Source organism: Brienomyrus brachyistius, unplaced genomic scaffold (genome assembly GCF_023856365.1).
Source record: "Brienomyrus brachyistius isolate T26 unplaced genomic scaffold, BBRACH_0.4 scaffold32, whole genome shotgun sequence".
NCBI lineage: Eukaryota > Metazoa > Chordata > Actinopteri > Osteoglossiformes > Mormyridae > Brienomyrus > Brienomyrus brachyistius.
The window spans coordinates 2,732,641-2,758,627 of NW_026042307.1; the positions used below are offsets into that span (position 1 = coordinate 2,732,641).

General features: G+C 44.0%; 2 protein-coding genes across 2 annotated transcripts in view; one reads left to right on the top strand and one right to left on the bottom strand.

The window, feature by feature from the left end:
• Positions 1–13,174, top strand: part of LOC125721176 (coiled-coil domain-containing protein 106-like) — a 301,470-nt gene extending 288,296 nt beyond the window's left edge. Inside the window, exons 2-6 of the mRNA XM_048997226.1 lie at positions 9,814–9,867; positions 10,613–10,651; positions 10,900–11,037; positions 11,210–11,431; positions 12,652–13,174. Coding sequence (XP_048853183.1) covers positions 9,814–9,867; positions 10,613–10,651; positions 10,900–11,037; positions 11,210–11,431; positions 12,652–12,962 — 764 coding nt within the window. The 3' untranslated portion in view covers positions 12,963–13,174. The remainder of the gene's footprint in view (positions 1–9,813; positions 9,868–10,612; positions 10,652–10,899; positions 11,038–11,209; positions 11,432–12,651) is intronic.
• LOC125721167 (uncharacterized) lies at positions 5,905–8,668 on the bottom strand. The gene is made up of 4 exons (XM_048997207.1): positions 8,475–8,668; positions 7,213–7,326; positions 6,876–7,083; positions 5,905–6,503 (listed from the first exon to the last, which is right to left on the bottom strand). The coding sequence occupies exons 1-4, from the start codon at positions 8,648–8,650 to the stop codon at positions 6,039–6,041; spliced, it is 963 nt and encodes a 320-aa protein (XP_048853164.1). The 5' UTR covers positions 8,651–8,668; the 3' UTR covers positions 5,905–6,038.
• Positions 13,175–25,987: the final 12,813 nt, after the last annotated feature.

Consider the following 25,987-nt stretch of genomic DNA (forward strand, 5'->3'; position numbering starts at 1 on the left):
GGCTCTGGACCACTGCTGCTGCTCCTCCAGATGGGCAGCGCAGTCCAAGTAGGCTTTCTGGAAAGCATAAAATGCACTCTCCAGCAAGCACATGAATGTAGATGGATGCCGCCCCATGACATACTCCATGGTCAGAGTCATTGCGGATCATGTCAATAATTAATGGACAATTATAATTCAGTAGTGACACCCTCAACAGGCACATGCTGATCACAATGGCTCCATCCCTACCCGTCAGACAAATCCCACACCCATTCATAACCACCAAGCCGTTTTCTGGCCCCACTCCTTAAACATTATTTTTTAAAATCTCACCCTCCATCTCTCCCCCATCTCACACAAAAGCAAAATATTTAAAAAATAAAAATTTCCCACCATTTCTCACGCCCCCGATCAGATTATACCTAGCAACAGTGGGAAGAACTACATCACGTCTCACATGACCCCATATCCCAGTGAATATTTTTGAAAGAACACACATTATATTACTCTGATGACTACCAAAACTGATAAGAAAATAGTAACCTAAGGTGTAACAAAACATTCAGCAGCCACACACAGCTGTCTCAAGTGTTTACAGACAAGCATATGAACCATTTTCACTTGTCTTTCCAATGACATTTCCCCCCCCCACTAGTCTTGCATTTGGTGAGGGACAGTGCAGCTACTGGTAGTAGGAAGCGATACCTGGACCCTACAGATGTTACACAGGTAGTCCAACTCCTCCAGAATTGTGCATCAATACGTGCTACTGCCAGAAAGTTCGCTGCATTTCCTCAACACATTCCCAAGGACATGGAGAAGATTCCAAGAGACAGGCAGTTACTCTATGAGAGTAACTCCCTTTGGAGAAGTCGATGCCACATATCTGTGTATTTCAGTTCATAACTTCCTGAAATCATATTGCAGAAACATGAAAAAAGCTGACTAAATCTGTAATCTGTCTTATTTTGAAAAAGTCAATTGTTGGAAGTAATAAAGTTATTAAAAATAGGATAAAAATCGGCAAAAAATAAAACCATGTCACCTCTTTGTTTTATCTATATCGGGGGTTGTGTACTACCGCCCTCATCTGTAGATCGCTATTCACATTCTAAATAACCGCATTTCTGCGTATTCAAAATCGCATTTGCATAGTAATTTGATGAACGCAACAGTGAAACATGATTCAGATACATCCCCATCAGCACCATAAAGGGGGAGATGGGAGGGATGTGTCCAGGTCTGAATGGCTCATGCATACACATGGGGGTCGCTACATAAATCAATGAAGGGAGCCCAGAAATACTGACATGAGTTGGATCAATAGATAAGAATGTTGCAACTACACCATTTAGTCATATTCCTGTAGACTTTGGTGATCAGATATCTGGGATCAACACAAACTGCCACCATTGCTTACTATGCAAGTGTTTCTGCAATTGTTCCAAACTGAATTCTGCAATGTCTATACTTTCATGCCAAATTACAAACTTCACATGAATCTGACATATTTACAAAGTACACTGAGATTGAGAATTGTAATACCAAAATAAAACTTGCCATAAATTAAGTCTGATATTGAATGAAAATGCGTCACGGCAATTATTTATTTTATATTTTTTACACTGAACAACATGGCACTCACTGCTAAGCAAATGTCTATGTATATCCATAACTAGCTGGACAGCTAAATGAATACTGCTCAAGTAATTCTAAACTAGTTACTTGTGATTTAATACACAAATTCCTGTTGCTCAACATGAACCAATAATGGAGCCACCAAGACTTCATGTGATTCCTTCACACTCACTAGACCATCAGTTATGCAATGTTAATTCACTCTTCCTTCCTGCAGCAATTGATTTTCCACCAAATAAACTGAATTCCAAGTAATATCACACAGTGACTTAGCATCACATCATTAGCAGTTGAAGTCTCAAACAAAAGTCCTAAACAAAAAAAACTTTGTAAAGGATAAATATAAAAGCATAAAACAAAGAGAACTGCAAGAGGTCCCCAAACAGACTAACTGAGACAGAGAAGCTGCACATAACCACCAACATCATTGAAAGACCTGGGGAACATTGCACTGGGAGGCACTTAAATACAGGACTAGCAAGGGAGTAAACAGGAGGCAGCTGTGATTGATTAACACAGGGCACGAATGAGCGGTAAGACTAAATGAGCACCAGGCGTGGCTCGTTAACCCTCTGGAGTCTAAGGTCTCTCAGCCATTTTGATTTCAAGTCTAATATGCCTTTTAAAGTATTTCACCTATCTAAAAACATTTACCCCAAAGTGCTGCAAATGTTTTCATCCAACACAAACTCAGAACAAATAATATGAGACAATTTAGTATGGCATTCTTCTATTTTTATTTAAATCAACTTTAAAAATACTTGTTTCAAAATGTACAACACACCTGTAATGGTTTGCATACAGTTAAAGTAATGTCATTGTTACTTCACCCACCCATCAGAATATCGGTTTGAAATGTAAAAAAGAGACAATTATAGGGTTTATAACATGCAATGGATTAAATACTGATGAATAAAAAGTGCAATTTCATCTTATTACATATTATATATGTGAAATTATTGCATCGTTTTTATGATTTCTTTAATTATACTTCTAAAGGTAATTCAAATTGTATATGCTTCCTTCAAGTGTTCATTTTGGAAGAAATGAGCAGATTTGACTGTTAGAAAATCATAGCAGATGTGCTCCAGTATCAGTGCTTGGTTCCCTCATTCATATTGAATGCACTTTGGAGATGGTCCCTTTTCTCTGCTGCTGTGATGCCTCAGTCTGCCAAGCTTTCCCAGGAAGACTGAGAAGTGTAATACTGCTATAGTTGGAACATACCCTCAGGACCCCATTCTTAAATAAGGGGACCACCATGCTGGTCTGCTAATCCAGCGGCACTGTCACTGATCTCCACGGGCTGTTGAGAAGGCATGTCAGCCATGACAGCCCCACAACATCCAGAGCCTTTAGGTACTCTGGGAAAATCTCTTCCACCCCCGGGGTCCGGCCACCACGGAGCTCTTCAACCACCCTGCCCACTTCAGCCCCAGTGATGGGCATGTCCACTCCAGCCCCCTCGGGCCCCGTGTCCTCAGATGTCTCAAAGGCAGTGTGCATAGATGTATCCGAGGCAGGGTTCAGGAGGTTCTCAGAGCATTCCTTCCACCTGTGGGTGATGTCCCCAGGTGAGGTCAACAGCACCCCCTCTCCACTGTAAACAGTAGGAACCAGGAGCTGCCTCCCCTTCCTGATATTCCGGATGGTTTGCCAGAACCTGTCAGCTGCCTCCGGAGACCCCCAGGCTATTAATTCCTGGTAGGCCTTCTTCTTCAGCTTGACAGCTCCACTCACCTCTGGTACCCAGCATCGGGTACAGGGTTTCCGCCATGACTGGCATCGACCACCCTGCAGCCGCAGCTCCATATGGCTGCTTTCACAATGGAGGTGTGGAACAGTGTCCATTCAGACTCAATGTCACCAACCTCCCCCAGCATCCACTTGGAGTTCTGCCGGAGATGCGAGCTAAAGATCTGGCGTACAGGAGCTAGACGTTCCCAGAAGACTCTTACTGCATGCTTAGGCCTACCAGGTCTGACTGTCCTCCACTACCACTTGAACCAACTCACTACCAGATGGTGATCATAAGAACATAAGTACATAAGAACAATACAAACGAGAGGAGGCCATTCGGCCCATCAAGCTCACTTGGGGAGAACTTAACTAATAGCAATTCCCAGGAGCGCTTGGAAGGACCAACACGCATTCACAGCCTTCGGCTGCGCCATTGGATTCCGCCATTGGGCCAGTGGGCGGCTCCCTACAATTATAGCCTCCATAACTTTACCAGTTATACAAGTTAGACTGATTGGCCTATAGTTTGACAAATTTCTTCTATCCCCTTTTTTGAAAATGGGCGTTATGTTGGCATGCTTCCAATCAGAAGGTACCACTCCTTCAGATAAGGATTTTTGAAACAGTAAAAAATCAGTTGACAGCTCTGCCCCTTTCTTCACCTGAGTGTCCAATACAGAAGGCCTAAGTTCAGATGAATCAATTATAAAATCGATCATCAACCTGTAGCCCCGTGCATGTTCATACCATGTCCACTTATGGACACCCTCATGCTCAAATATGGTGTTCATTTTGGAAAAACCATGCATTGCACAGAAGTCCAACAACTGAACACCAACAAGGTTCAGATCATGGAGTCCGTTCCTCCCAATCACCCCCCTCCAGGCCACACTGACGTTGCCCACGTGAGCGTTGAAGTCCCCCAGCAAAACGATGGAATCCCCTAATTGATGGGCTAACCAGCACACCACTCGGCTCTTTTAGAACATGTATTTTGTTTTTTATAGTCTTATACTTGGAAAAGAAGTCTTGAAAGGTAAGTGAAAAATGCTAAACAGCAATAGTTTGCATATATTTATAAAGACAAGTTTTCACAGTTGCAAACAAAATTAGAAAACATTTTGCAATTTACACAGTTACTGCTTACTTGCAAATGCCTTGGTGATCATGACTGCTTTGAGACTGATACACTCAAGTCAGTGACTTGTTTTTTATTCTCCTTACAAAGCTCTAAAAATACATTTAGTTTTTACCAATATATATTTGAAAAGTAGACCATTCAAGTTTCTGGGGGTGTTTTAAAATGTTTCAATGACAAAACTTTGCAGAGTTTGGTGAAATTTCTGTTTCATCCCGTGGGCAGCAGAGCTGACTCCAGCGGGTTAAAGACACATCAGGGAGGATACAAGAGGATTAGGCAGACATGGTGGGCAGGGCAGGACATGACAAAATGGTCTATCCATTGTGCGATGTGAGGTTGGACTCTTAGCCTGCATTGCAACCGGTAACACTTTATAATAACAGTACATGAATTAGCATGTACTAATACATGAATTAGTAATTTCTTGACTATGAACTAATGATGAGCTAAGACATGTATTAATCAAGAACTAATGAAGAACTAACGTAACTACGACATGAGTCATATGAATTAAGGCATGAATAGCACCGCCTTAATTCATGTTAGTTCCTGCATGTTAGTTAATGTATTAATTAACACTTTGTGGTAAACTAAATCAAACATGTTGTAAAAGAAAGATGGCACAATGCAAAATCATTTAGAAATTTGTCACCTGCAGCTGTCACAAACATCAGTGAATGATTTCACCTAACTCATCCAACATACAGTGATGCATTCACAATTAAGAACAATTGTCTCATCCAATTTTGAGTGATTCTACTGCTGCCGTCCTACAATAATGCATTCATTAAGCAGATGCAATTTTTCAATTTAAAATCAGTATTAGCATAGAGATGCTGGTTATCGCTTTGGTTATGTTATGGATCGGTTTACTGTCATATCATCATAATGCACTGAAGTCAGATGTTTGTCTTGTGTTCTTACTCTTCTTTTGACCCACAATTGCCTCTTCAAAAAGTCAAATTTCCTCCTACCATTCAGTTCCTTCTCCATCCAAATGCAGCCACAGGACCTCTGCTCTTCTACTTCTTTACAAACCACCAAAAGGCACAAAAAAATCTTATTTACATGTTTATAAAACATGTATAATTGATAATTTTTTTAAAATGTCAGTTAGGTTAGGGTTGGTCATTAACTCATGACTTAACGATGCATTAAAAAGTCATGAATTCATATTACTTTATAAGTAATTAATATTGAGTAAACAATTATGTGCCCCCCCAAGTAAAGTCATGACATAATGATACACTAACAAGTCATGAATTCATGTTACTTTATACGTAATTAATAATGAATTAGCAATAATGTGCCTTATTTTGCACCAGTATATCCAAGATGATTAGTTTAAATTACATACTCATCAGCGTGTAACCCCCCCCCCAAAAAAAACACAGAAATGAAAAGGTAAAACACACCTTTTATTTTACAAAGGTTTAAATGTCAGTACATCTTAAATCAAGAGGTTAAGGTAACTTGTATTTTAACCTTTATTTTACTTATGTTTTACACAAAATACAAATGTTCAGCTTGTTGTCCTCTAAACAAGAAATTGATGGCATATGTCTTTTATTATGCGCCCAAGTGGTCCCTGCTTATGTTTTTCCCCAAGCCAGTGAGTCCACTCTATGAGTGAGAGGTGTTCTTTTAGCATCTTCTCTGTCCTATTTCCTCTTAGTCTCCATACGTTCGTTTTGTATGTCAGCCACGCTCTTTCAATGTGTTGTGAGTGAGCTCCACTGTGTGGGTCTACAAACCACTGGGAATGGTTTACTGTGAAATGTCTGTAGCCCATGCTGGCCAAAGCACCCCGGTAGGCTCTCCACTCATCTGAAATAATGGTAGTGCCTGGACGCACATGTTTCACAACTATGGGGACGAGGTGTGTTCTTGATCTTCTTTTCACAAGCCGCAAGATTGGGTGTCTGTGTTTATTCCTCACACCTAGAATGCCAAACACCCATTTCTTTCGCCTCCATGTTGTTGATGCTCTCCCTCGTCCATACTGTAAAAGTTAAATATGTAATTAAAAAAAAGAAATACATTATCATTATATTCATTTAACATGTTTACACATACAGATGGGTAACAAATTAAAGGAAAGTCTGGGGGAGCTTTATACAAGTGTGGCTGATTTTTATTTCAAAACACACAAGGTTTACATATACACTCAGTTGCTTATTTCTAGAATAAAAGAAAACAGAAGAGAGAAAAACAGATGTGTACCTGTACATTATTTATATGTTACTAGAAATCGTAAGCAAGTAGACATCACAGACATTCCAAAACCAAATAAATGCCAATTATAAATGTTCAAATGACAACAATAGTGGTCAGCAAATGCAGTGTGAATTTGCCTTATAGGTTCTAAATTTACCTTTCTTTTATGACGAAAGTTACTTTCATCAAGAACGGCAAATTCCAGAGCACTTCCAATCATCTGTCCATGTCTTCTTCTGAATCGTTTCATAGCACAGTGGCAAACATTCCTCATGATACGAGCCATCTTAGAGAGTGTTTTGGAGCTTTTTGCAATGCCATCTTGCATCATATCAATTTGTCTGATCCGTAACCCCTGAGTGAACCTGTGAAGTACACAATAATGACTCAATGATGATGGAAAGCTGAGTTGTCAAAATTAAAACAATCAAAGAACTTTGAAATGGATTGTAATATTATACTATACCTTCTCAGCTGTCCAATAACAGACTCACCTGTAAATGAACATTAGCCAAGATGACAAGCTGAGTTTTGATTTCTCAAAGAGAGACCCGACTCGCACTGATCGGCTGGTTTTCTTGCCTCGATGACTTTTATGTCTGCACATCCTGTGATGATGATAAATAACAAACAATATTGTTTTGTTAATAATAACAAAACACGGTTATGTAGACAAAAGTATTTTTAACACACATTGATAACATTTTTTCTTTTCCCTAACTCTCAGAACTATCATTATTTCTGTAACATAAAATACAAACATGATAACATGTAAAATATAAACTTTTAACAAGATATAAAGCCTGTTTTATTATAAGAACCTATTAAAGTCTTTGTGGCAAAGCTGCCTGACACACTGCAGCGTGGAGAGAATGTATTCATGGTGTCAGATATGAACACGTTAAATTAAAGACTTAAGACCTTTTTAATACCACTTTACATGAAATTTAAGACCAAACCTGCAATGGAAATACACCCAAACACACGCACACTTAGCTATCTTAATGAAGGCATTAAACTTATGTTTTATTATGACTCTATTGTTTTCATATGCAGATAATTATCGATTTTATAAGCTTGAAACCTACCCCCCAAGCAATATTCTGATTGTTGGATGCATCTTTTTTTATATTGTAATGTAGGAAACTCATAGGTTCTGCAGGCAACAAATATAAATTAATATTAATAAAATCATTAACATTGTTGACAGCTTATCATTACACGAATGACAACACATTTAACTTAGGGGGAAACTGTTCAAACTTAGATGAATAGAATCGCGCGTAGAGTACATGTCACGCGCCAGCATTAGTGGTGCGCTCGGTTATTAATGGAATAGATTTGCCGCCGTATTATTCAAACACACACAATATCTCATAGGTCAGGGTGGCGAACCCCGGTCCTGGAGAGCTGCAACCCTGCAGAGTTCAGCTCCAACCCTAATAAAAACTCACCTGAATGGGGAGATGGGGCGGCGTGATATTAGGCAACGCAAGTTTTTAATCTGCGGCCAGATTCAAATTTATATATAGAAGACGTTTATCGATATCGACAGATATTTGTGGAAATTTTTTCGTGGTAATATCACCCAAATAAGACATATCGAATCTAGATTTAAGTCGTTTTAAGACGCTAATTAGGAAAACGACATTTAAAACTTTTAAGGACTTTTTTAGGTTGTAGACCTATAATATCCATGGGAAAAAAATCAATAGTGTATCATGTAAACATCAAATCTGTAATTTGTTTAACTTACCAATGAAAACCGTCGACATGTCTTCTATTTCTCTCCATTGTCATATTATGGCCACATCTTGAACACTTTACTCTCCTTGCTAGTAACTTTTTACGTTGAAGCCATTTAATGAGCTTGCGTTTCCTGTTAGTCGTGGGTTTCTGAATCGCAAAAAGCAGCAATTTTGAATGCAACATAACCAGAGAGCTATTGGCGCTAACTAATTAAACTCAGGTAAGGTGGCGCTAAAAACAACAGCGATTGCCCCGCCTATTTCCGGTGCGATGAGAACCTGCTTCAATCATGCGCAAGGGCTTAAACGTAATACAAACATTAACCCAAGTAAAACTTTATGGTATTGCACCATCTTTGGATGTGTATACAAACTGGGATAACTGTAAAGATATCCAAGACCCACCAGAGCTTCACGTAGGGTTTAGAAGTGGAATTACAGTAATAAAAATCCAAGCTATGTCATTAGACCACGAAGACGATGGGGTGGCGCCAACCGCACCATTAAGCATAGCTTCGCGCCAATCAACAAATTTGAGCAAGATGAATGAGAAGAGAAAGGCAACGCGTTGTGGGAGGAAAATTACCACACAGAGCAAGTACAGCTCAGGTGAATATGGTAAGTATTTGTGACATGCATGTTGTTTAATGTAATTTTGCCAGGCTTGCAAACTTGAGTAGCCTGGCTTGAGTGAGATTTTGGTAACTCATTGTCCCGTTTTCACAGACAAGGCCTAGTCTCACTTAAATGCATGTTTGAGCTGTTTTAGCTGAAAACTGATTGCACTGACATATCGTAAAACGTTGTTTTGCACACCAGTAACGTTAATGTTTTATTCTAAGGGATGTTTATAAAAGATAGGCTACTTGAAAATCTTAATTTAAATAAGGCGTAATCAATTCAAGCTTTACCTGTAAAACAATGCCATTTTTTATGTATTTAAATTAATCATAATGCTTTATTATATGCTTTTTTATTCTTTACACAGTGAAAAAATAATATAGTATTCATTACAATAAACAATGCACGTCGTTTGTCTACAGTTTCTAATACAGACAGGCATTTTTAACTGTCAGCTCTACATGAAAAGTCAAGGGCACTGGTCAGGGGATTGGTCATTTTAAGGTATCAATGTTCTCAATCAAAAAAACATTTCACAGCATGGAAATGTTTACTCCCCAATGCAGTGTGAAAACATAGGGATTATTGATGTAAAATAGTTGTGAAGTTTAGTTGGGCAGCCTATTAATGTGAGACAAAGCCATATGTGTGAGTTGGCAACCCTGCTTATGTACATGTTTTCAGGTGTTTTTTTAATACTGAACTATGCTTGCTTCCCCCCTGTAGTTGTATCTGCACGCAAGAATGTTCAGACTGAAAGTACAGCTAATTCGTCAAAAAGTAAGTCATTTAATATAATTACTGATACATCCATAAAGTTTCATTCATTGGTATTTGTCTTTCCTGAGATATTAAACAGTGTTTTGTCACTTAGCTTGTAAGCGCCAGGGAATATAAAGTATTAAAATCGACGTTTAACATATTTTAGGGTCACTTAACTAGTTGCTTATTGGCATGCACTTGAATATTAGCCATTTATTCGACTAATTAAGCACATATTGTTGTCTTATCTACATAATCTTATGCTACATCCCTAATCCTACCCAATACCTAAACTTAACTAATACCTTAACTACTAACTATTGATAAGGAGCCAATTAGGAATTTGAGGGAAAAATTGTAATTAAGTTATAAAGTGTACTCAATTATTATAAACTGTTGCCATATTAAAGTGTACTCAAGTGAAAGTATACGTACTGTGTGTACACATTTTCTAAATTAATTACATTTTGATTATATATTTTGGTTTTGCAAAAAAAAAAAAACTCGATGTGCTCTAATAACTGTGGTATTTGTAGCTGTTTTCCATTACAAATATCAACATGAATAATATAAATATTATGTAAATACGCAGGTCAGTTTGCATAAAAACAAAGTAAAATTTAGGACTTATCTTTACAATGAATGAATAAATAAATTAAATAACTGGTTATGAGGATTGAAAACTTTAAAACTCTTTTTAAACTCTGCCTGTTTCTTTGTTCAAATGCTGTATTATAAGTTGTTTTGTTGTTGTTGGTTTCAGGACTTCAGCCTGCAATACAGCAAACCAGTGAAACAGGAGGTTTGTTTGTACCCTCTAGGTTGCTATGCAAGAAACATGTAAACATTACAGACAAAATGGGAAAAGAGAATTGCTGGATTGAAATTTTAATTTAGATATTTCATTTGTGTAATTTGCTTCACAGAAATGTGGCTGTTAATGTGTAGGGTGTAAATTATGTATTTTGACTTAGGCCTAATTCAAGTAGGCCACATTTTTCTTATTCTGCTTTCAGCCAAGCTGCATGTTTCTGATTTCTCTTTTATTAGGTGCGCCCACTTTGCAGATTGCTCTTGACAAAGCAAAACTAACAATAGAGATGCAAAAGCAGAAGATTCTTCATCTTCAGGAAAAAGTTGACTCCCTGACAGATGACAAACATTTTCTCAGAGCAAGATTGGAAGATGGTGAGTATTAGGGTCATGAACTTTAAGAACAATTCTGGCAGTCCGTAAGTTACAACTTGTAATTAGAAGTAATTTTATTTAAATTAAGTAACTTATTCCTAAATTAAATGTGGTAAAAAGTCTTTACCTGTAGTTTTGTTCTACACTTATTTCTAATTGTTCTTTGTCATAGCACTTCTGAGGCATGAAGCCGTAATGTCTCCTGCACAGACACTGTCTGCATCTTCATCCAATACTGCTGCATCCAAGGAGAAGGTGTCCAGTGATGAATCTTCTGATTCCTCAGAATCTTCAGATTCATCAGATTCCGAACCAAGAACAAAGAAGAAGAAAAAGGATAAAAAACGAAGAAACAAGAAAAAATCCAAGAAACTGAGGGTTGATTTTAGGAGAGGTATGTTTATTCAATCAAAAATATTAAAAGGTATAGTTCAACCAGAAGTGAAAATTAAGGTTTTAAAGTCACAGTAAGAAAGATTTAAAAAATAAATAAATAAAAATATCACAAAAACACTAGAGCAGTGTTATATATTTTGTTCAGATGACTACTTACTATCTCAAATGTTTCCAAGTATTTTATGTATGTAACAGAAGTTATGTAAATAACAAGACAATAGAGTTGTCAGTGGCGTCATATCCGCCTTAGTCGGTTTACGGCTTTTACGACTATAGAAACCATGACAACACTGGTAACTGTGTTGCTCCAAGACTGCCGCTGCCTCCACTGTACAAAATGCTTACACTGCGAGAGAAAGGGGTAGCTATGCAGCAATTTTACAGCTTGCTACCTCCCTTATGAAAGGGTTTTAATCTTTAACTCTTGGATTCTTTACAAGTAAAGTTTATGTAAGTACAGGGTTAGGGTTTTTTTTAAAGTTTATTGACACTTAACATGTCTGAAGTCTGGCTATGTAAATTAACACAGTATATGTTATAGATAATTATTAAACAGTTTTGCAAATTATGTGGGTACGTTCAAATATACTTTTACTATTATTGCTTTGAAAACATAAACCTGCACAGCATTATCACACCATTGAATAAGACAAATTTGATAAGATCTATGACCCATTTATTATTCAACCTCACATTACTTCCAGCTAATTCATTATAATGAGAGAAAACCATGCTCCTTCTCAGCATCATCACTCTCCGCCATTGTTGTTGTTTTCAATGTGCCTCCTCTAGCAGTGAAAATGACTTGCTGTACCTTAAGGGTAATCTGCTAACCTATCTAGTTATTAGGGGTCAGCAGCGAAGCTGTGTAGGCACATATTGTTGGCCTTTTATTCAAGTTTAATATCCAAATGTTAGTGAGAAAAAAAAATAAAACTTTTAGATATCATAATGCATATGTGATAAACATTGTTTATGCTCAGTTTGTATTGGCTCATTGGACAATATTTAATAAAGAACATACAAATTACCTTAACTGGAAGCGATGCAACCTGTTTTACAACAGAATCACGTTTGTTGTCATAACCACATTTTGGTTTTATAGTCTGTTCTTAAAGCAATAACACACATCAAAATTGTAATTCTCATTATTAAAATAATTCTCACCTTTGTTATATCGGACTTGTACAACATTCTTCTTCCTTCTTTCCCCTCCAGTAAAAAACCCTGAAGACTCCATCAAACGCTACCACAAAGTGTTACACCTGGTAAATGGTGGCTTCACTAAAGCTGAAGCGTACAACAAAATGAATGTTGACAGAAACACAATTGTCATGCAAGCCCCCATTGCTGAGTTGGCAGTTGCAAATCCTGAAGAATACAAAGAACTGAGAGCCACTTTTAAAATGGGAGAAAGCATCCAAAAATTTTCTGATGTCTGTCTTGCAAGGTGCCTGGATCAGCCTAATGTAGACATGATAAAAAAATTGAAAGAGAGCAGTGCCCTTCTTGATATATCAAAGAAGTGAGGTATACTTGTTGCTTAAAGGGATAGTACACCCAAAAATGAAAATTGTCATTTACTCACCCTCAAGTAGTTCCAAATCTGTATGAGATTTTTCTTCTGCTGAACACAAGGGAAGCTATTTGGATGAATGTTTGCTACCAAACAGATCTTGGGCACCACTGACTGCCATAGTAGGAAAAAATGCTATGGTAATCAATGGGGGCCAGAGATCTGCTTGGTTGCAAACATTCTTCCAAATAGCTTCATTTGTGTTCAGCAGAAGGAAAAAAAATCATTCAGGTTTGGAACTACTTGAGGGTGAGTAAATGAAAATTTTCATTTTTGGGTGAACTATTCCCTCAATAGTCAATGTTTTGTTAATACAAATCGTAAAAAAAAAAAAAAATGTTATGTGTAATGTTATTGTTATAAGTGATCATTCTTGAAACAGTTTTAAATATTGATTTTAGTTTTGCATATCTTTTAGGTTGAGTTTTATGTAAATAATATACAACTTGCCAGTTGATTAAAGGTGTGCTGATATTTAAACCTTTGTAAAATAAAAGGTGTGTTTTACCTTTTCATTTCTGTGTTTTTTTTGGGGGGGGGGGGGTTACACGCTGATGAGTATGTAATTTAAACTAATCATCTTGGATATACTGGTGCAAAATAAGGCACATTATTGCTAATTCATTATTAATTACGTATAAAGTAACATGAATTCATGACTTGTTAGTGTATCATTATGTCATGACTTTACTTGGGGGGGCACATAATTGTTTACTCAATATTAATTACTTATAAAGTAATATGAATTCATGACTTTTTAATGCATCGTTAAGTCATGAGTTAATGACCAACCCTAACCTAACTGACATTTTTAAAAAATTATCAATTATACATGTTTTATAAACATGTAAATAAGATTTTTTTGTGCCTTTTGGTGGTTTGTAAAGAAGTAGAAGAGCAGAGGTCCTGTGGCTGCATTTGGATGGAGAAGGAACTGAATGGTAGGAGGAAATTTGACTTTTTGAAGGGGCAATTGTGGGTCAAAAGAAGAGTAAGAACACAAGACAAACATCTGACTTCAGTGCATTATGATGATATGACAGTAAACCGATCCATAACATAACCAAAGCGATAACCAGCATCTCTATGCTAATACTGATTTTAAATTGAAAAATTGCATCTGCTTAATGAATGCATTATTGTAGGACGGCAGCAGTAGAATCACTCAAAATTGGATGAGACAATTGTTCTTAATTGTGAATGCATCACTGTATGTTGGATGAGTTAGGTGAAATCATTCACTGATGTTTGTGACAGCTGCAGGTGACAAATTTCTAAATGATTTTGCATTGTGCCATCTTTCTTTTACAACATGTTTGATTTAGTTTACCACAAAGTGTTAATTAATACATTAACTAACATGCAGGAACTAACATGAATTAAGGCGGTGCTATTCATGCCTTAATTCATATGACTCATGTCGTAGTTACGTTAGTTCTTCATTAGTTCTTGATTAATACATGTCTTAGCTCATCATTAGTTCATAGTCAAGAAATTACTAATTCATGTATTAGTACATGCTAATTCATGTACTGTTATTATAAAGTGTTACCTTGCAACCTCAAGTCTCTGTGTCCAAAGTTTTGATTTGGTTGTATTCTCTATATAGGCTATATGACCAGTCTAGTTAGCTTCCTCTGTGTGAAGTATTGTTTTCTATGAGCTACTATCAAGTGTTCTTGATCCCTGGCTTTTAGTGAGTGTGTTCATATCAAAGGATTCACTCCCAGTTCAGACCATTTGGCTTCTCGACATCCACGCTTCTCCTCAACTCTGATTCTTGCATCCCTTTCTGGTTATCTCTTCATGTTGCGTTGGTGTCCCCCAATCTAGAGCATTCTTGTTACAAATAAGTGACAACATAACGGGAAAACATTAAGGTGGGTGGCGTAGCAGATCTAACAGATCTAACTAATCTAGCAGCAGAGAGGCTACAACGAGACTTGATTTAATTAGTGACTGGGCTGATAACTGGCAGATTTCAACTGGCAGGTTTGGAGCAAGGAATCAAGGATTCAGGAAACGGAGAGTCGGGAATGAGGGTTTATTGACGAGAACGGGTGCCAGAAGCAAGAGACTTAAATGACAGAACTGGGGAAACAGACTTGAACACGGACTAAATACACAAGACTGAAGGCAGGAAACGTAGAATGGCTGATGAATGTAAGCATTCCACTCATCATGTTGCTGCGCCTGAGGTCCCAGTGCAAACTGGAATGGGCGAAGCCTGGGCTGGGATCTCAGGTGTGGGCAGAGCCAGGACCATGGGCGGAGGTGGCGCCAGGACCTCAGGCGGAGCAGGGGGGCGGAGGCAGAGGAGCCTCAGGCAAAGCAAGGACAGGCAGAGGCAGTGGAGCCTCAGGCGGAGTGGGGACAGGCGACCCAGTGGAAGCCAGAACAGCAGGTCATGACAGAACCCCCCCCAAAGGCGCACACTCTGGGCGCGCCTCAGGGGAGGCGACAGACAAGACAAGACCAGGGACACGGGACCTGAAAAACAAGACCAAGAATATTAACGAGGGACCGGGAACAGGATGGACAAACAAAATGGGCACAAGGGCAACAACCAGGACAGATCCTGACCCAAAACAGGAAACACGGACAGACAAACCAGAAATGGAGACATCGGGGAACGGGCGGCAGCTGGAGGGGCCGCAGGCAACAGGGAGCCAGGAGCAGGAATGAGCCGAGGAGACAGGCCGAGGGACAGGCGAAGGGGTTGAGGAGGAAGTCGGAGGGGGCACCAGGGGAGGCGAGGAGGGAGTCGGAGGGGAGTACGATGCAGGAATGGAGGGAGGTGGAGCTGTAGCAGGTGACTGCTAAGCCAAAGCCGGCGAAGGTGTAGCCGACCAATGAGTTGCAGGAGGGGGACCTGCAGGCGGCTGAGGAGTTGATGCTGGGGAACCTGCAGGTGATCAACAAGGCATCAGAGGTGCGACCGAGGACGGCCGTCAAAGCGTCGGAGAGGGACCCGCAGGAGATCGCCGAGCAGAAGCCAATGGACCAGCAGGCGCTCCCCAAGCCCCAGTTATGGCGTGTGAGGATGAGCGAAGAGGGCAGCGTGGACAGGACCCAGTCCCTATGTCTGAGTCCCCACCCCTTACGGAACACCAAAAGGTGGGGACCAGACTGGGATCCACCCTGCTGTGGAGAAGGAGTCACAGGGGGAGTCATTGGGGATAGGGGCCACGGGAGTAGGAACTGGGATGGGCAACGCCTGGGCCGGGACCTCAGTTACGGACAGAGCCGGGACCATGGGAGGAGCAGGCGGCAGAGGTGATGCTAGGACCTCAGGTGGAGCAGGGGGCAGAGGCAGAGGAGCCTCAGCAGAGCAGGGACAGGCAGAGGCAGTGGAGCCTTAGGCGGAGCAGGGACAGGCAGAGGCAATGGAGCCTCGGGCGGCGCAGCGGGCAGAGGCGGCGCTGGAACCTCAGGCCCAGCAACAGGCGGCGCTGGAACTTCAGGCGCAGCAGAAGGTGGCGGTGGGACTGGAGCCCCAGAGGACAGCAGCGTTGCATGAACCACAGGGGGCGCTGCAGGAACCTTGGACAAAGCGGGAGTCTTTGTGGATGGCGACGCAGCAGGGGCTTCTGAAGGCGGTGTGTCAGGACTAGCAGGTGAGGAACATCAAGCAAAGGCAGGTTAAAAGCAAAGAGATCAGGCTTGTCAAGCAGCACGGGAACAGGCTTCAGGACTGGATCCACTGGCCGATCAGTAACTATAGGCAGGCCGGAACCCTTGAAGGGGGCAGACCGGAGCCAGGAGTAGCACCTCCGCAATAGGCATTGTCCCTTTAAGGGTCTTAGGGACCCGCGGTATAGCGTTCAATACAGTCTTGGCCCCTATAAGGGCTAGGTGCATTCCCCGGAAGGGGTGAGCTACCGGTGCTGGCCGCGCAACCACGGCCAAACTCTTGGAGGTGGTGACAGCGGCTTCTGGCGCGCACACTGCCGGGGTCATATTTCCCGATAAACGGCAGGGCAGGCAGTGGGGAGAGAAGGAGCAGCAGAGACGTTGATGGCTCCCAGGTAGATCGTTGGCGTCTCCGTATGTTTCCAGCTTCTGCACTTCTTCCTTTTCTCAGTAGTCTGGGGTAACGCGGGTGGCTCTGACGGTGGATCCATCCGCAGTCTGCTGTCCAAAGCCACCTGCCTCAGCTGCCACTTCTCTGAGCTGCCATAAGTTCAGTCGAACCTCTTTGGCTAGAAAAGCAGCCTTCGTCAGGGAAATCCCCCATGTCGATCGCTAAGATGCGAGCTGCGGGGTCCTCTTGGACTTCTGGCTGTTTTAGCCAGTATATTGCCTCGCTAATGAGATCCCCATATTCAGCTTCGGTTAGCTGAGGCATCTTCTTCGAGAGTCCTGTCATTCTGTGATGTCGCGTGCTGGACGAACAGGCAGAGAGCGAGGAATCAAGGATCTGGGAAACGGAGAGTCGGGAATGAAGGTTTATTGACGAAAACGGGTACCAACGGCAAGAGACTTCAATGACAGGACTGGGGAAACAGACTTGAATGCGGACTAAATACACAAGACTGAAGGCAGGAAATGTAGAATGGGAGGCGTGGCACACACGAGGATCGTATGAGCAGGTCATGACAGTAGGGCTACAAAAATGATTCCTTGTTTTAGAGGAATGTCTTATGAAGAGAGGTTAGCTGAGCTGAATCTGTTTAGTCTTAAGCAAAGGAGACTAAGGGTGGACATGATCCAGGTATATAAGATTCTAACAGGTCTGGATGCTGTTCATTCAAATGGCTATTTCAAAATTATTTTAAATACTAGAACTCGTGGCCATATGTGGAAATTAGAACATTTTAAAATGAATTTGAGAAAACACTGCTTTACACAGCATGTAGTTAGAGTACGGAATAGTCTTCCTGCAAGTGCAGCACAAGCTAAAACCCTGGGTTCCTTTAAACTTTCATTCTTATCCTTATTTGGGAGCGCCTGCATAGTTCAATTTATTTTTATATAGCACGTTTCACAACAGAGTTGGCCCAAGGCATTTACATGGGTGTTTTGTAATACATTCCTACATTATTTATAAAGAATAATTCAAAACAAATAAATGAAAGAAAGAAAAATGACAACAGAGAAAATGGAACCAAAAAGTAGGCAGAAAAAAACCTCTGGGGGTTCAAGGTCAACTGGCTATCCAAGCATCCGGGGTGTACATGAGGTGGATGGTACTTACAGGGCAGCATCCTTAACTCCAGATGTTTCCGTGTCTCCCTTTACAAGTACATGACTAAGATAATCCCCCAAACAGGGCACAGCATTGAAATTGCTGAGAACATATGACAGTGTTTTCAGTGAGAGTCCTGAGGACAGACGTTGTAGAGGTTTCATCAAACATTGTATTCACACAGGGGATGCTACACAAATTCAACAATGTGCCTGTTCTGCCTTTTATAAGTTACACTGGATTATACAGTTTCATAAACTGCCCTAGAGCCCCCTCCAGTGGCTGCTTTGTAATATTGTTTTGGTTACGCTGGAAATAGAAGAAAAAAATCCAAGATGGCAAAATATAAGCATTATTGTTCTAAGCTGATATGGACCTTAAAATGTTGTTGCTTTGGACGAAATTTGTCTGTAAGTATGAGAGATGATAAAATAATAATTGTCTTTTTGTTTTGTTTAAAAATGGTATAATTTGTACGTTTAAGTGAGTATGAACGGTATCTCCTCCAAGCTTGCAGTAATCGTGTAACAAGCTAGTTTGTGATGTTAGTTAGCTAATGCAATATTTTCTATGTTTTCAGTTTTACGATGGTCAAAGAGAAGGCAATGGTCAGAGGCCGTTCTTCAATAAATCAGCACAAAAAAGAAAAATGTCTGGTTATAGGAGCATCGTTATCTCGCTGTCTAGCTGGTGAAAACTAGGGAACTATGGCGAGGATAGCATGTTGCCTACCAGGTTACACCTCAGCAAATACAAAATCTCCTGAAAGCAGGCATAACTGAGAAGAGCTATACTATATATAAGAGTTCTTGTTAAGAAAAAGAATTCGGCATGGTGTTTTTGTCTCAACTACAGAAAACTTCAGTCTAGTACAGTAAAAGACTCTTATCCTTTCTTTATGATTAAGAGGGATGGCCGGGGGCATTCGTATTGCGCCGCTAGAGGTGAAATTCTTGGACCGGTACAAGACGGACGAAAGATACCGTCATAGTTCCAACCATAAACGATGCTGCCTGGCGATCGGGCGGCGTTATTCCAATGACCCGCCCAGCAGCAACCAGGAAATCTCACCCGGCCCGGACACGGAAAGGATTGACAGACTGATAGCTCTTTCTCAATTCCGTGGGTGGTGGTGCATCCCCGTTCTTAGTTGGTGAAGTGATTTGTCTGGTTAATTCCAATAACAAACTAGTTATTGGACCCGGTGCGGTCCCGTAGAACTTCTTAGAGGGACAAGTGGCATTCAGCCACATGAGAATGAGCAATAACAGGTCTGTGATGCCCATAGATGTCCAGGGCTGCACATGCGCCACACTGAGTGAAGCAGCATGTGCGCACCTTTTGCCGAGAGATGTGGGTAACTTGCTGAACCCCAAGCGTGCTAAGGATTGGGGATTGCAATTATTTCCCATGAATGAGGAATTCCCAGTAAGCACGGGTCATAAACTCCCATTGATTAAGTCCCTGCCCTTTGTACACACCGCCCATCGCTACTACTGATTGGATGGTTTAGTGTGGTCCTCGGATCAGCCTTGCTGTTGTCAGCGACGGCCCTGGCCGAGTGCTAAGAAGACGATCGAACTTGACTATCTAGAGGAAGTAAAAGTCGTAACAAGTTTTCCATAGGTGAACCTGCAGAAGGATCATTAACAGCAGACCGGGGCTGCGTGTGTGGTGGGTTGGGCGCCCAGCCTTACCCCATTCACCTCACCTGCATCATGTCTTCCCCAAAGTGAGCCCCGGTGAAGGGGATGGGGTCATTGTCCGGTGGCAAGCTGGGGTTACGTCACATATCCCGGCCATAGCCGGACAATGACCACGGCCCGGCCGGGCCTTTCCTCCCCTGGTGGTACATTACGACTGGCTCCGGGTCGGCCTGGAAGGGCTCGCGGTGTGGATGGTGGCCCGGTGTTACAGCCTCCACCCGCCACCACCTCACCGATTCCCAGGGCCGAGGGAGATGACTAGTCACCGTGCCTTCCCTTTGCCCTCTCTGGGTTCCCCCTGACGGGGTGCATTCGGCTGCCTCGTGCGGATCACGGCCCACGACCAGCAGCAGGGCTCTGCAGCAATGTCGGCTACCCACCTGACCAGTCTTGAAACACAGACCAAGGAGTCTAACGCACACGCGAGTCAGAGGATCCCTCAAAACCCTGTGGCGCAATGAAGGTGAGGGCCGGTATGTGCCGGCTGAGGTGGGGGGCGGCTCGTCCCCCACGGCGGCTGGGTGCACCATCGGCCCTTTTCGCCCACTCTGTCGGGGAGGTGGAGCATGAGCGCGTGCGATAATACCTGAGAGATGGTAAACTATGCCTGGACAGGGCTAGAGGAAACTCTAGTGGAGGTCTGCAGTGGTCCTGACTTGCAAATCGGTAGTCCGACCTGGGTATAGGGGCAAAAGACTAATCGAACCATCTAATAGCTGGTTCACTCCGAAGTTTCCCTCAGGATAGCTGGCGCTCAGAAAACTCGCAATTTTATTTGGTAAAGCAAATGACGAGAGGTCTTGGGGCCAAAACGATCTGAACCTATTCTTAAACTTTAAATGGGTAAGAGGCCCAGCTCACTGGCTTGGAGCTCAGGCATGGAATGTGAGCCACTTAGTGGGCCACTTTTGGTAAGCAGAACTGGCGCTGCAGGATGAACCAAACGCCGGGTTAAGTCGCCGATGCCGATACTCATCAGACCGCAGAAAAGGTGTTGGTTGATATAAACAGCAGGACGGTGGCCATGGAAGTCGGAATCCACTAAGGAGTGTATAACAACTCACCTGCCAAATCAACTAGCCCTGAAAATGGATGGCGCTGGAGCGTCTGGCCCATACCCGGCTGTCACCGGCGGTGGGAGAGCCCCGGGGGCTATGCTGCGATGAGTAGGAGGGCCGCCGCTGTGGCGCAGAAGCCAAGGGCACGGGCCCTGGTGGAGCCACCGTGGGTGCAGATCTTGGTGGTAGTAGCAAATATTCAAACAAGAACTTTGAAGGCAGAAGTGGAGAAGGGTTCCATGTGAACAGCAGTTGAACATGGGCCAGTCGGTCCTAAGAGATTGGTGAACGCCGTTCGGAAGGGAGGGAGTCGGTTTCAGATCCCTGAACCAGGAGCGGGGAGATATGCGCCATGAGGAGTCCAGTACGGAAATGCAAACGAACCCGGAGAAGCCGGTGGGAGCCCCGGGGAGAGTTCTCTTTTCTTTGTGAAGGGCAGGGCGCCCTGGAATGGGTTCGCCCCGAGATACGGGCCCGGGCCCTGGAAAGCATCGTGGTTCTGGCGGCATCCGGTGAACTCTCACTGGCCCTTGAAAATCTGGGGGAGAGGGTGTAAATCTCGCGCCAGGCCGTACCCATGTCCAGAGCAGCTCTTCAAGGTGAACAGCCTCTGGCATGTTAGAACAATGTAGGTAAGGTAAGTCGACAAGTCAGATCCGTAACTTCGGGATAAGGATTGACTCTAAGGGCTAGGTCGGTCGGGCTGGGGTGCGAAGCGGGGCTAGGAGTGTGCCGTGGCTGGAGAAGTCGCCATTCACCTCACTGTTCGCTGCCCCCGCACGCCATCCACCCGAGTTGAGCGGTCCGCTCCCGCCCGGTCCCCCCTCACCCCCGCCCGGGGGGGGCCAGGGTGGGGTTTTGCCATGATGCCATTTTGACGTGATGTGATTTCTGCCCAGTGCTCTGATTGTCAAGGTGAAGAAATTCAATGAAGCGCGGGTAAATGGGTAACAATGACATCGCTTCATGATAATTCCTTCACGTGCTTCTCCCTTGGACAAGGAAATGAAATCATAGCGACGGCCCCACCTCCCCGTGGTTCCCGCTGGTAACAGCTGAGGATGGAGACGGCCTCGGCTGGCTAAAAGGGCCAAATCCACGCACTCAACATCGTTCCAACCATAGTGGTGGTCTGACACCATGGAGTTTTAAAAGACCAACAAAAATTATGAAAGTTGCAGCAGAAAACACATGCTGGGTGGCACAGGGCCTGGATCAAGAACATGCTATGGGTCAGACTTCCCTAGGTCGAGTTTTCACCCATTATGATTAGACCTCACACAATGGCGGCGAAAGTATGGTTTGTGTCTGTAGGAACACAGACAGAGAATGAAGATGCCTCTTCGGAGACATTGGAATCCACACTAACCGCACATGACAAACCAAACATATTAGTTTCAGGGTCAGTCACCTTTTGGAACAGTTCCTTCAAGGAACTGGGGCCGGCTGAAACTAGAATTAATGGTAATGAGTTCCACGTAGACTGGCTTCAGATTGGGGAGTCTATAGAGGACCTGCTGAGCGATGATGATTTAGCGGATGAAGCCCTTATCTCAGAGCTGGAAGGAGACAGTTATGCTCTAGAGCACTCTCTACTAGTAGTGCTTGAGAGTGCGAACATCATGGAGGGCCAAGTTGTGATGATAACTCTGCCGGATGGCAGGATTTCTTGTGAAATATGTGGGGAGGTGCCAGGAGGCATGGGGTCGCACCTCCTTGCTTTTTCATTGCGAAAAGTGTGACAGTAGGCCCAGGACCCGCAGGCACTTTCCGAGCCCCAGCAAAGGCGAGGGAGAGCAGGCCAGGGGGCAGGGCAGGAGGGACCCCTCTTTTGGACACAGATATAGGGACCCTTGGCCGGGGTCGAGCTCGCAGGGGCGAGGGCATAGAAGTGACCAGTAGGGTCCCTGAGGGGTCCCATTCAAGCTCCTCCACCTTCAAGGAGAGAGGAGCGATGGTCGGACTGTCCAGGACCTCCTCGGGGACTGGGGCCGGAGGGACAGGAGGTAGAGGGACTAGAGCGGGTTCTGGGGCAGGAGTAACAGGGATTACAGTCACTGGGGTAGGTTGAGGGAGTGCCTCGGGCGCAGGAGCTGCCGGAACTGCAGACAAAGGGGGCGGCTGCTCAGGCACAGGACCTGCAGGTAGAGGTGGCTGCTTGGGCTGCGGACTGCGGAGCGCCTCGGACCGGGCGGCTGCAGCAGGGAGAGGCGAAGGGAGTGCCTCGGGCCGGGCGGCTGCAGCAGGCAGAGGCGAAGGGAGCGCCTTAGGTGTAGCTGCCGCAGGCGGCGGGACTGGCAGGTCCCATGCAGGCGAGATGGGCGTGGCCCCTTTAAGAGTCCGGGGCACACGCGTAGCATCCCACACTGCGCTGGCCACCTTGTTGGCCAGTCGCTCCAGCCAGTAGGAGTACCGCTCGAGGGGAGGTGGTAGCTCCTCGGCGGCCCGGCGTGTTCCCTGGACGGGGGAAGCTGCCTGATAGGGCAGCTTAGCAGCACTGGTGACGTCAGGATCAACCAGGGAGTCCTCCTGTTCCCCGGCTAGGAGGGAAGGCGGGGACGAGCGCGCACACCCCCAGAACGATCGTTGGGGCGATCGCTTGCTTCTTCCTCCTTCTTCGCCATCAAGTCACGGTTGTTGCGGGAGCCTGTGCCAAGTCCGGCAGAGTGGACAGTGGGAGGACAGTTCTAGGCTCGCGTGGCGCGACCCATTGCTCCATCTGGAGCTCGGCCACCTGCTGGAAGTTCTCACGCTCCTCCTCTGCGAGGTGCATGTCCTCCTCCAGGGACAGCTGGTCCAGGACATCCCAGCTCTGGCTCATGAGATCCCACGCTGGGGGATCTTCCCGGATGCCGGGCTGGGAAATCCAAAAGAGCACCTGGTCGATGAGACTGATGTACTCCTCTTCAGTCACGGAAGGAGCTTTTCTTTCGTGGTCCGTCATTCTGTTGCGATCGCCGGTGAGCGGGTTATGCGCATGGGCAGGCAAGCGGGCAGGAAGCAGGCATGGCAGGCGAAAGTCGGGGAAAATGGGGATTTATTATTATTGTTACAAATAGAATAAAAATTGGATAAAGTCAGCGTCATGATTGTGAGTTTTAAAAGGAAAACCACAGTAGCAATGACTTACTACTGGGAGCCGTCCATTTACAAAACCAAGGATAAACGTGCGTACACTATGTGTGGAGCTGCCGTGAGAATGTGTGTAGAGGTATGCCAAGTTTCGTTTTTATACATCTCGACGTGAGCGTGGAAACAGACTTACGCAACATTTTTGTGCGTACACACCATTTATACATGAGGCCCCTGGTCTTCGAGGCTCTGGTAGTATACTACCTTGACACAGGCTGCTTTCACGAGGGAATCTGAATCGTATTCCCACCGTACAATGACATCCACCACAATGGCAACTCCATCTGACTTAAAGATGAGATCCGGTTTCCGCAGTTCGCCCTCAACTGTGAATAAGCGGGGTTCTTGGTAGGTCTCGCAGCCCAAATTTTTAGCGTTCTCCATTAGGATGTCACAGATCTTATTGTGACGGGCAATCCGAGAGGTCTGGACAGCCGGGCATTGTCCTAGAAAATGCGAGCAGGACTCGTATCGCACATTGCACTTCCTGCACTGTAACAGAGCTCCCCTTCTGCCCCAGTTGAGGCTTTCTCAGGTTGGGTATACATTGGCTCTTAGTTGGAGGGCAGCGATATAGTGGCGCTCCCGAAACCCATGATGGTTTCGCAACCAGTGATTACTGGTTTTGTCCCCCTGAAAGCACTGTATGCCCATGCCCTGTAATGGCAAGGAACACCAGCGCTTGAACTGGTCTTTTCTCCAATCCCGAGGGGTTGGATAGCTCGCCTTCGGAGGCAAGTCTGGACTGCAGGTGATGTTCCATATTAAGCTTCGAGATACCTCGCCAGGGACATGTGCATGTTGGCCCCCTAACCTGCCATGGTTGGCAGTTGTTGACTGTATAGGAGTCTTGCGTTGGACTCAGCAGGAAACCATGACATTTTATAGCCTGTGCCGTCAGGCCAGTCAGACGGCAGAATTTTTCCAGAATCGACAGGTTGGTATTCATACCACCCCAACCGTCGCTCAACAGCACCAGATCATCTGCAAATGCAAGGGCTGTAAGTTTCCTGCCTTCAGTATGAAAGCCACAGCTGTGGCTTTCTAAGATGATCAGTTGGTCGATTGCCAAGTTAAAAAATATTGGAGACATGGGGTCGCCCTGCTTGACCCCAGTCTTGAAAGTGATGTCTGGGGTCCCAGCACCTACCACCTCCAGTGAAGTGTGGCAAGCCCTGTATAAGTCCTGGATGACTCTAATCACATGGTCATCCAGCCCTTGACGTCTCAACACCTCCACAATGTGGTCGTGAGAGACAGAGTCGAAGGCTTTCGCAACGTTGATGAACACTACCGCAAGCTGATTCCGTTCCCTTTCTTCTTGCTCTTTGTTTTGAGGACCATAAGGTTCTCCGAGCAACCTGGGGACTGGATGAATCCTCTTTGTCTAGGATGTAAGGGATATGCCACAGCCAGTCTCCTTGTTAAGATCCTAGAAAAGAGTCTCAAGACCATCAAACCAGTGGTAATCGGCCTCTAGTTACCGATTCCCATAAGTTGTTCCTCGCCTGATTTCTTGGCCAGTAGAATCGATCGACAACGTGTTGAAGAGCTCCACTGCCTTAGAACTCTTAACCAACTCCTTCAAGCCCTTCCAGTTTATTCGATCGGGGCCTAAAGCTGAGGCATGATTCGTAGCTTTCAGGTTATACCGGATCTCTGCCTCCATGATCAGGCTGTGGAGCACACTGTTATCGGCCTGCCCACCTGGTGCGAATGCCCCTAAGCCTCTAAACCATGTAGAGGATTCCCACTTTTCTTCGTACACTTTATGTAACTCCGACAGTGGGATATGTTGGAGCCCGTGTCCGCCAAGTCCGTTGATGAGGAAAGAGATGCACATGTGAGGCGAAGGGTGGTTGTAAGTCAGCACTTTATTCCTCCTGCACAGATC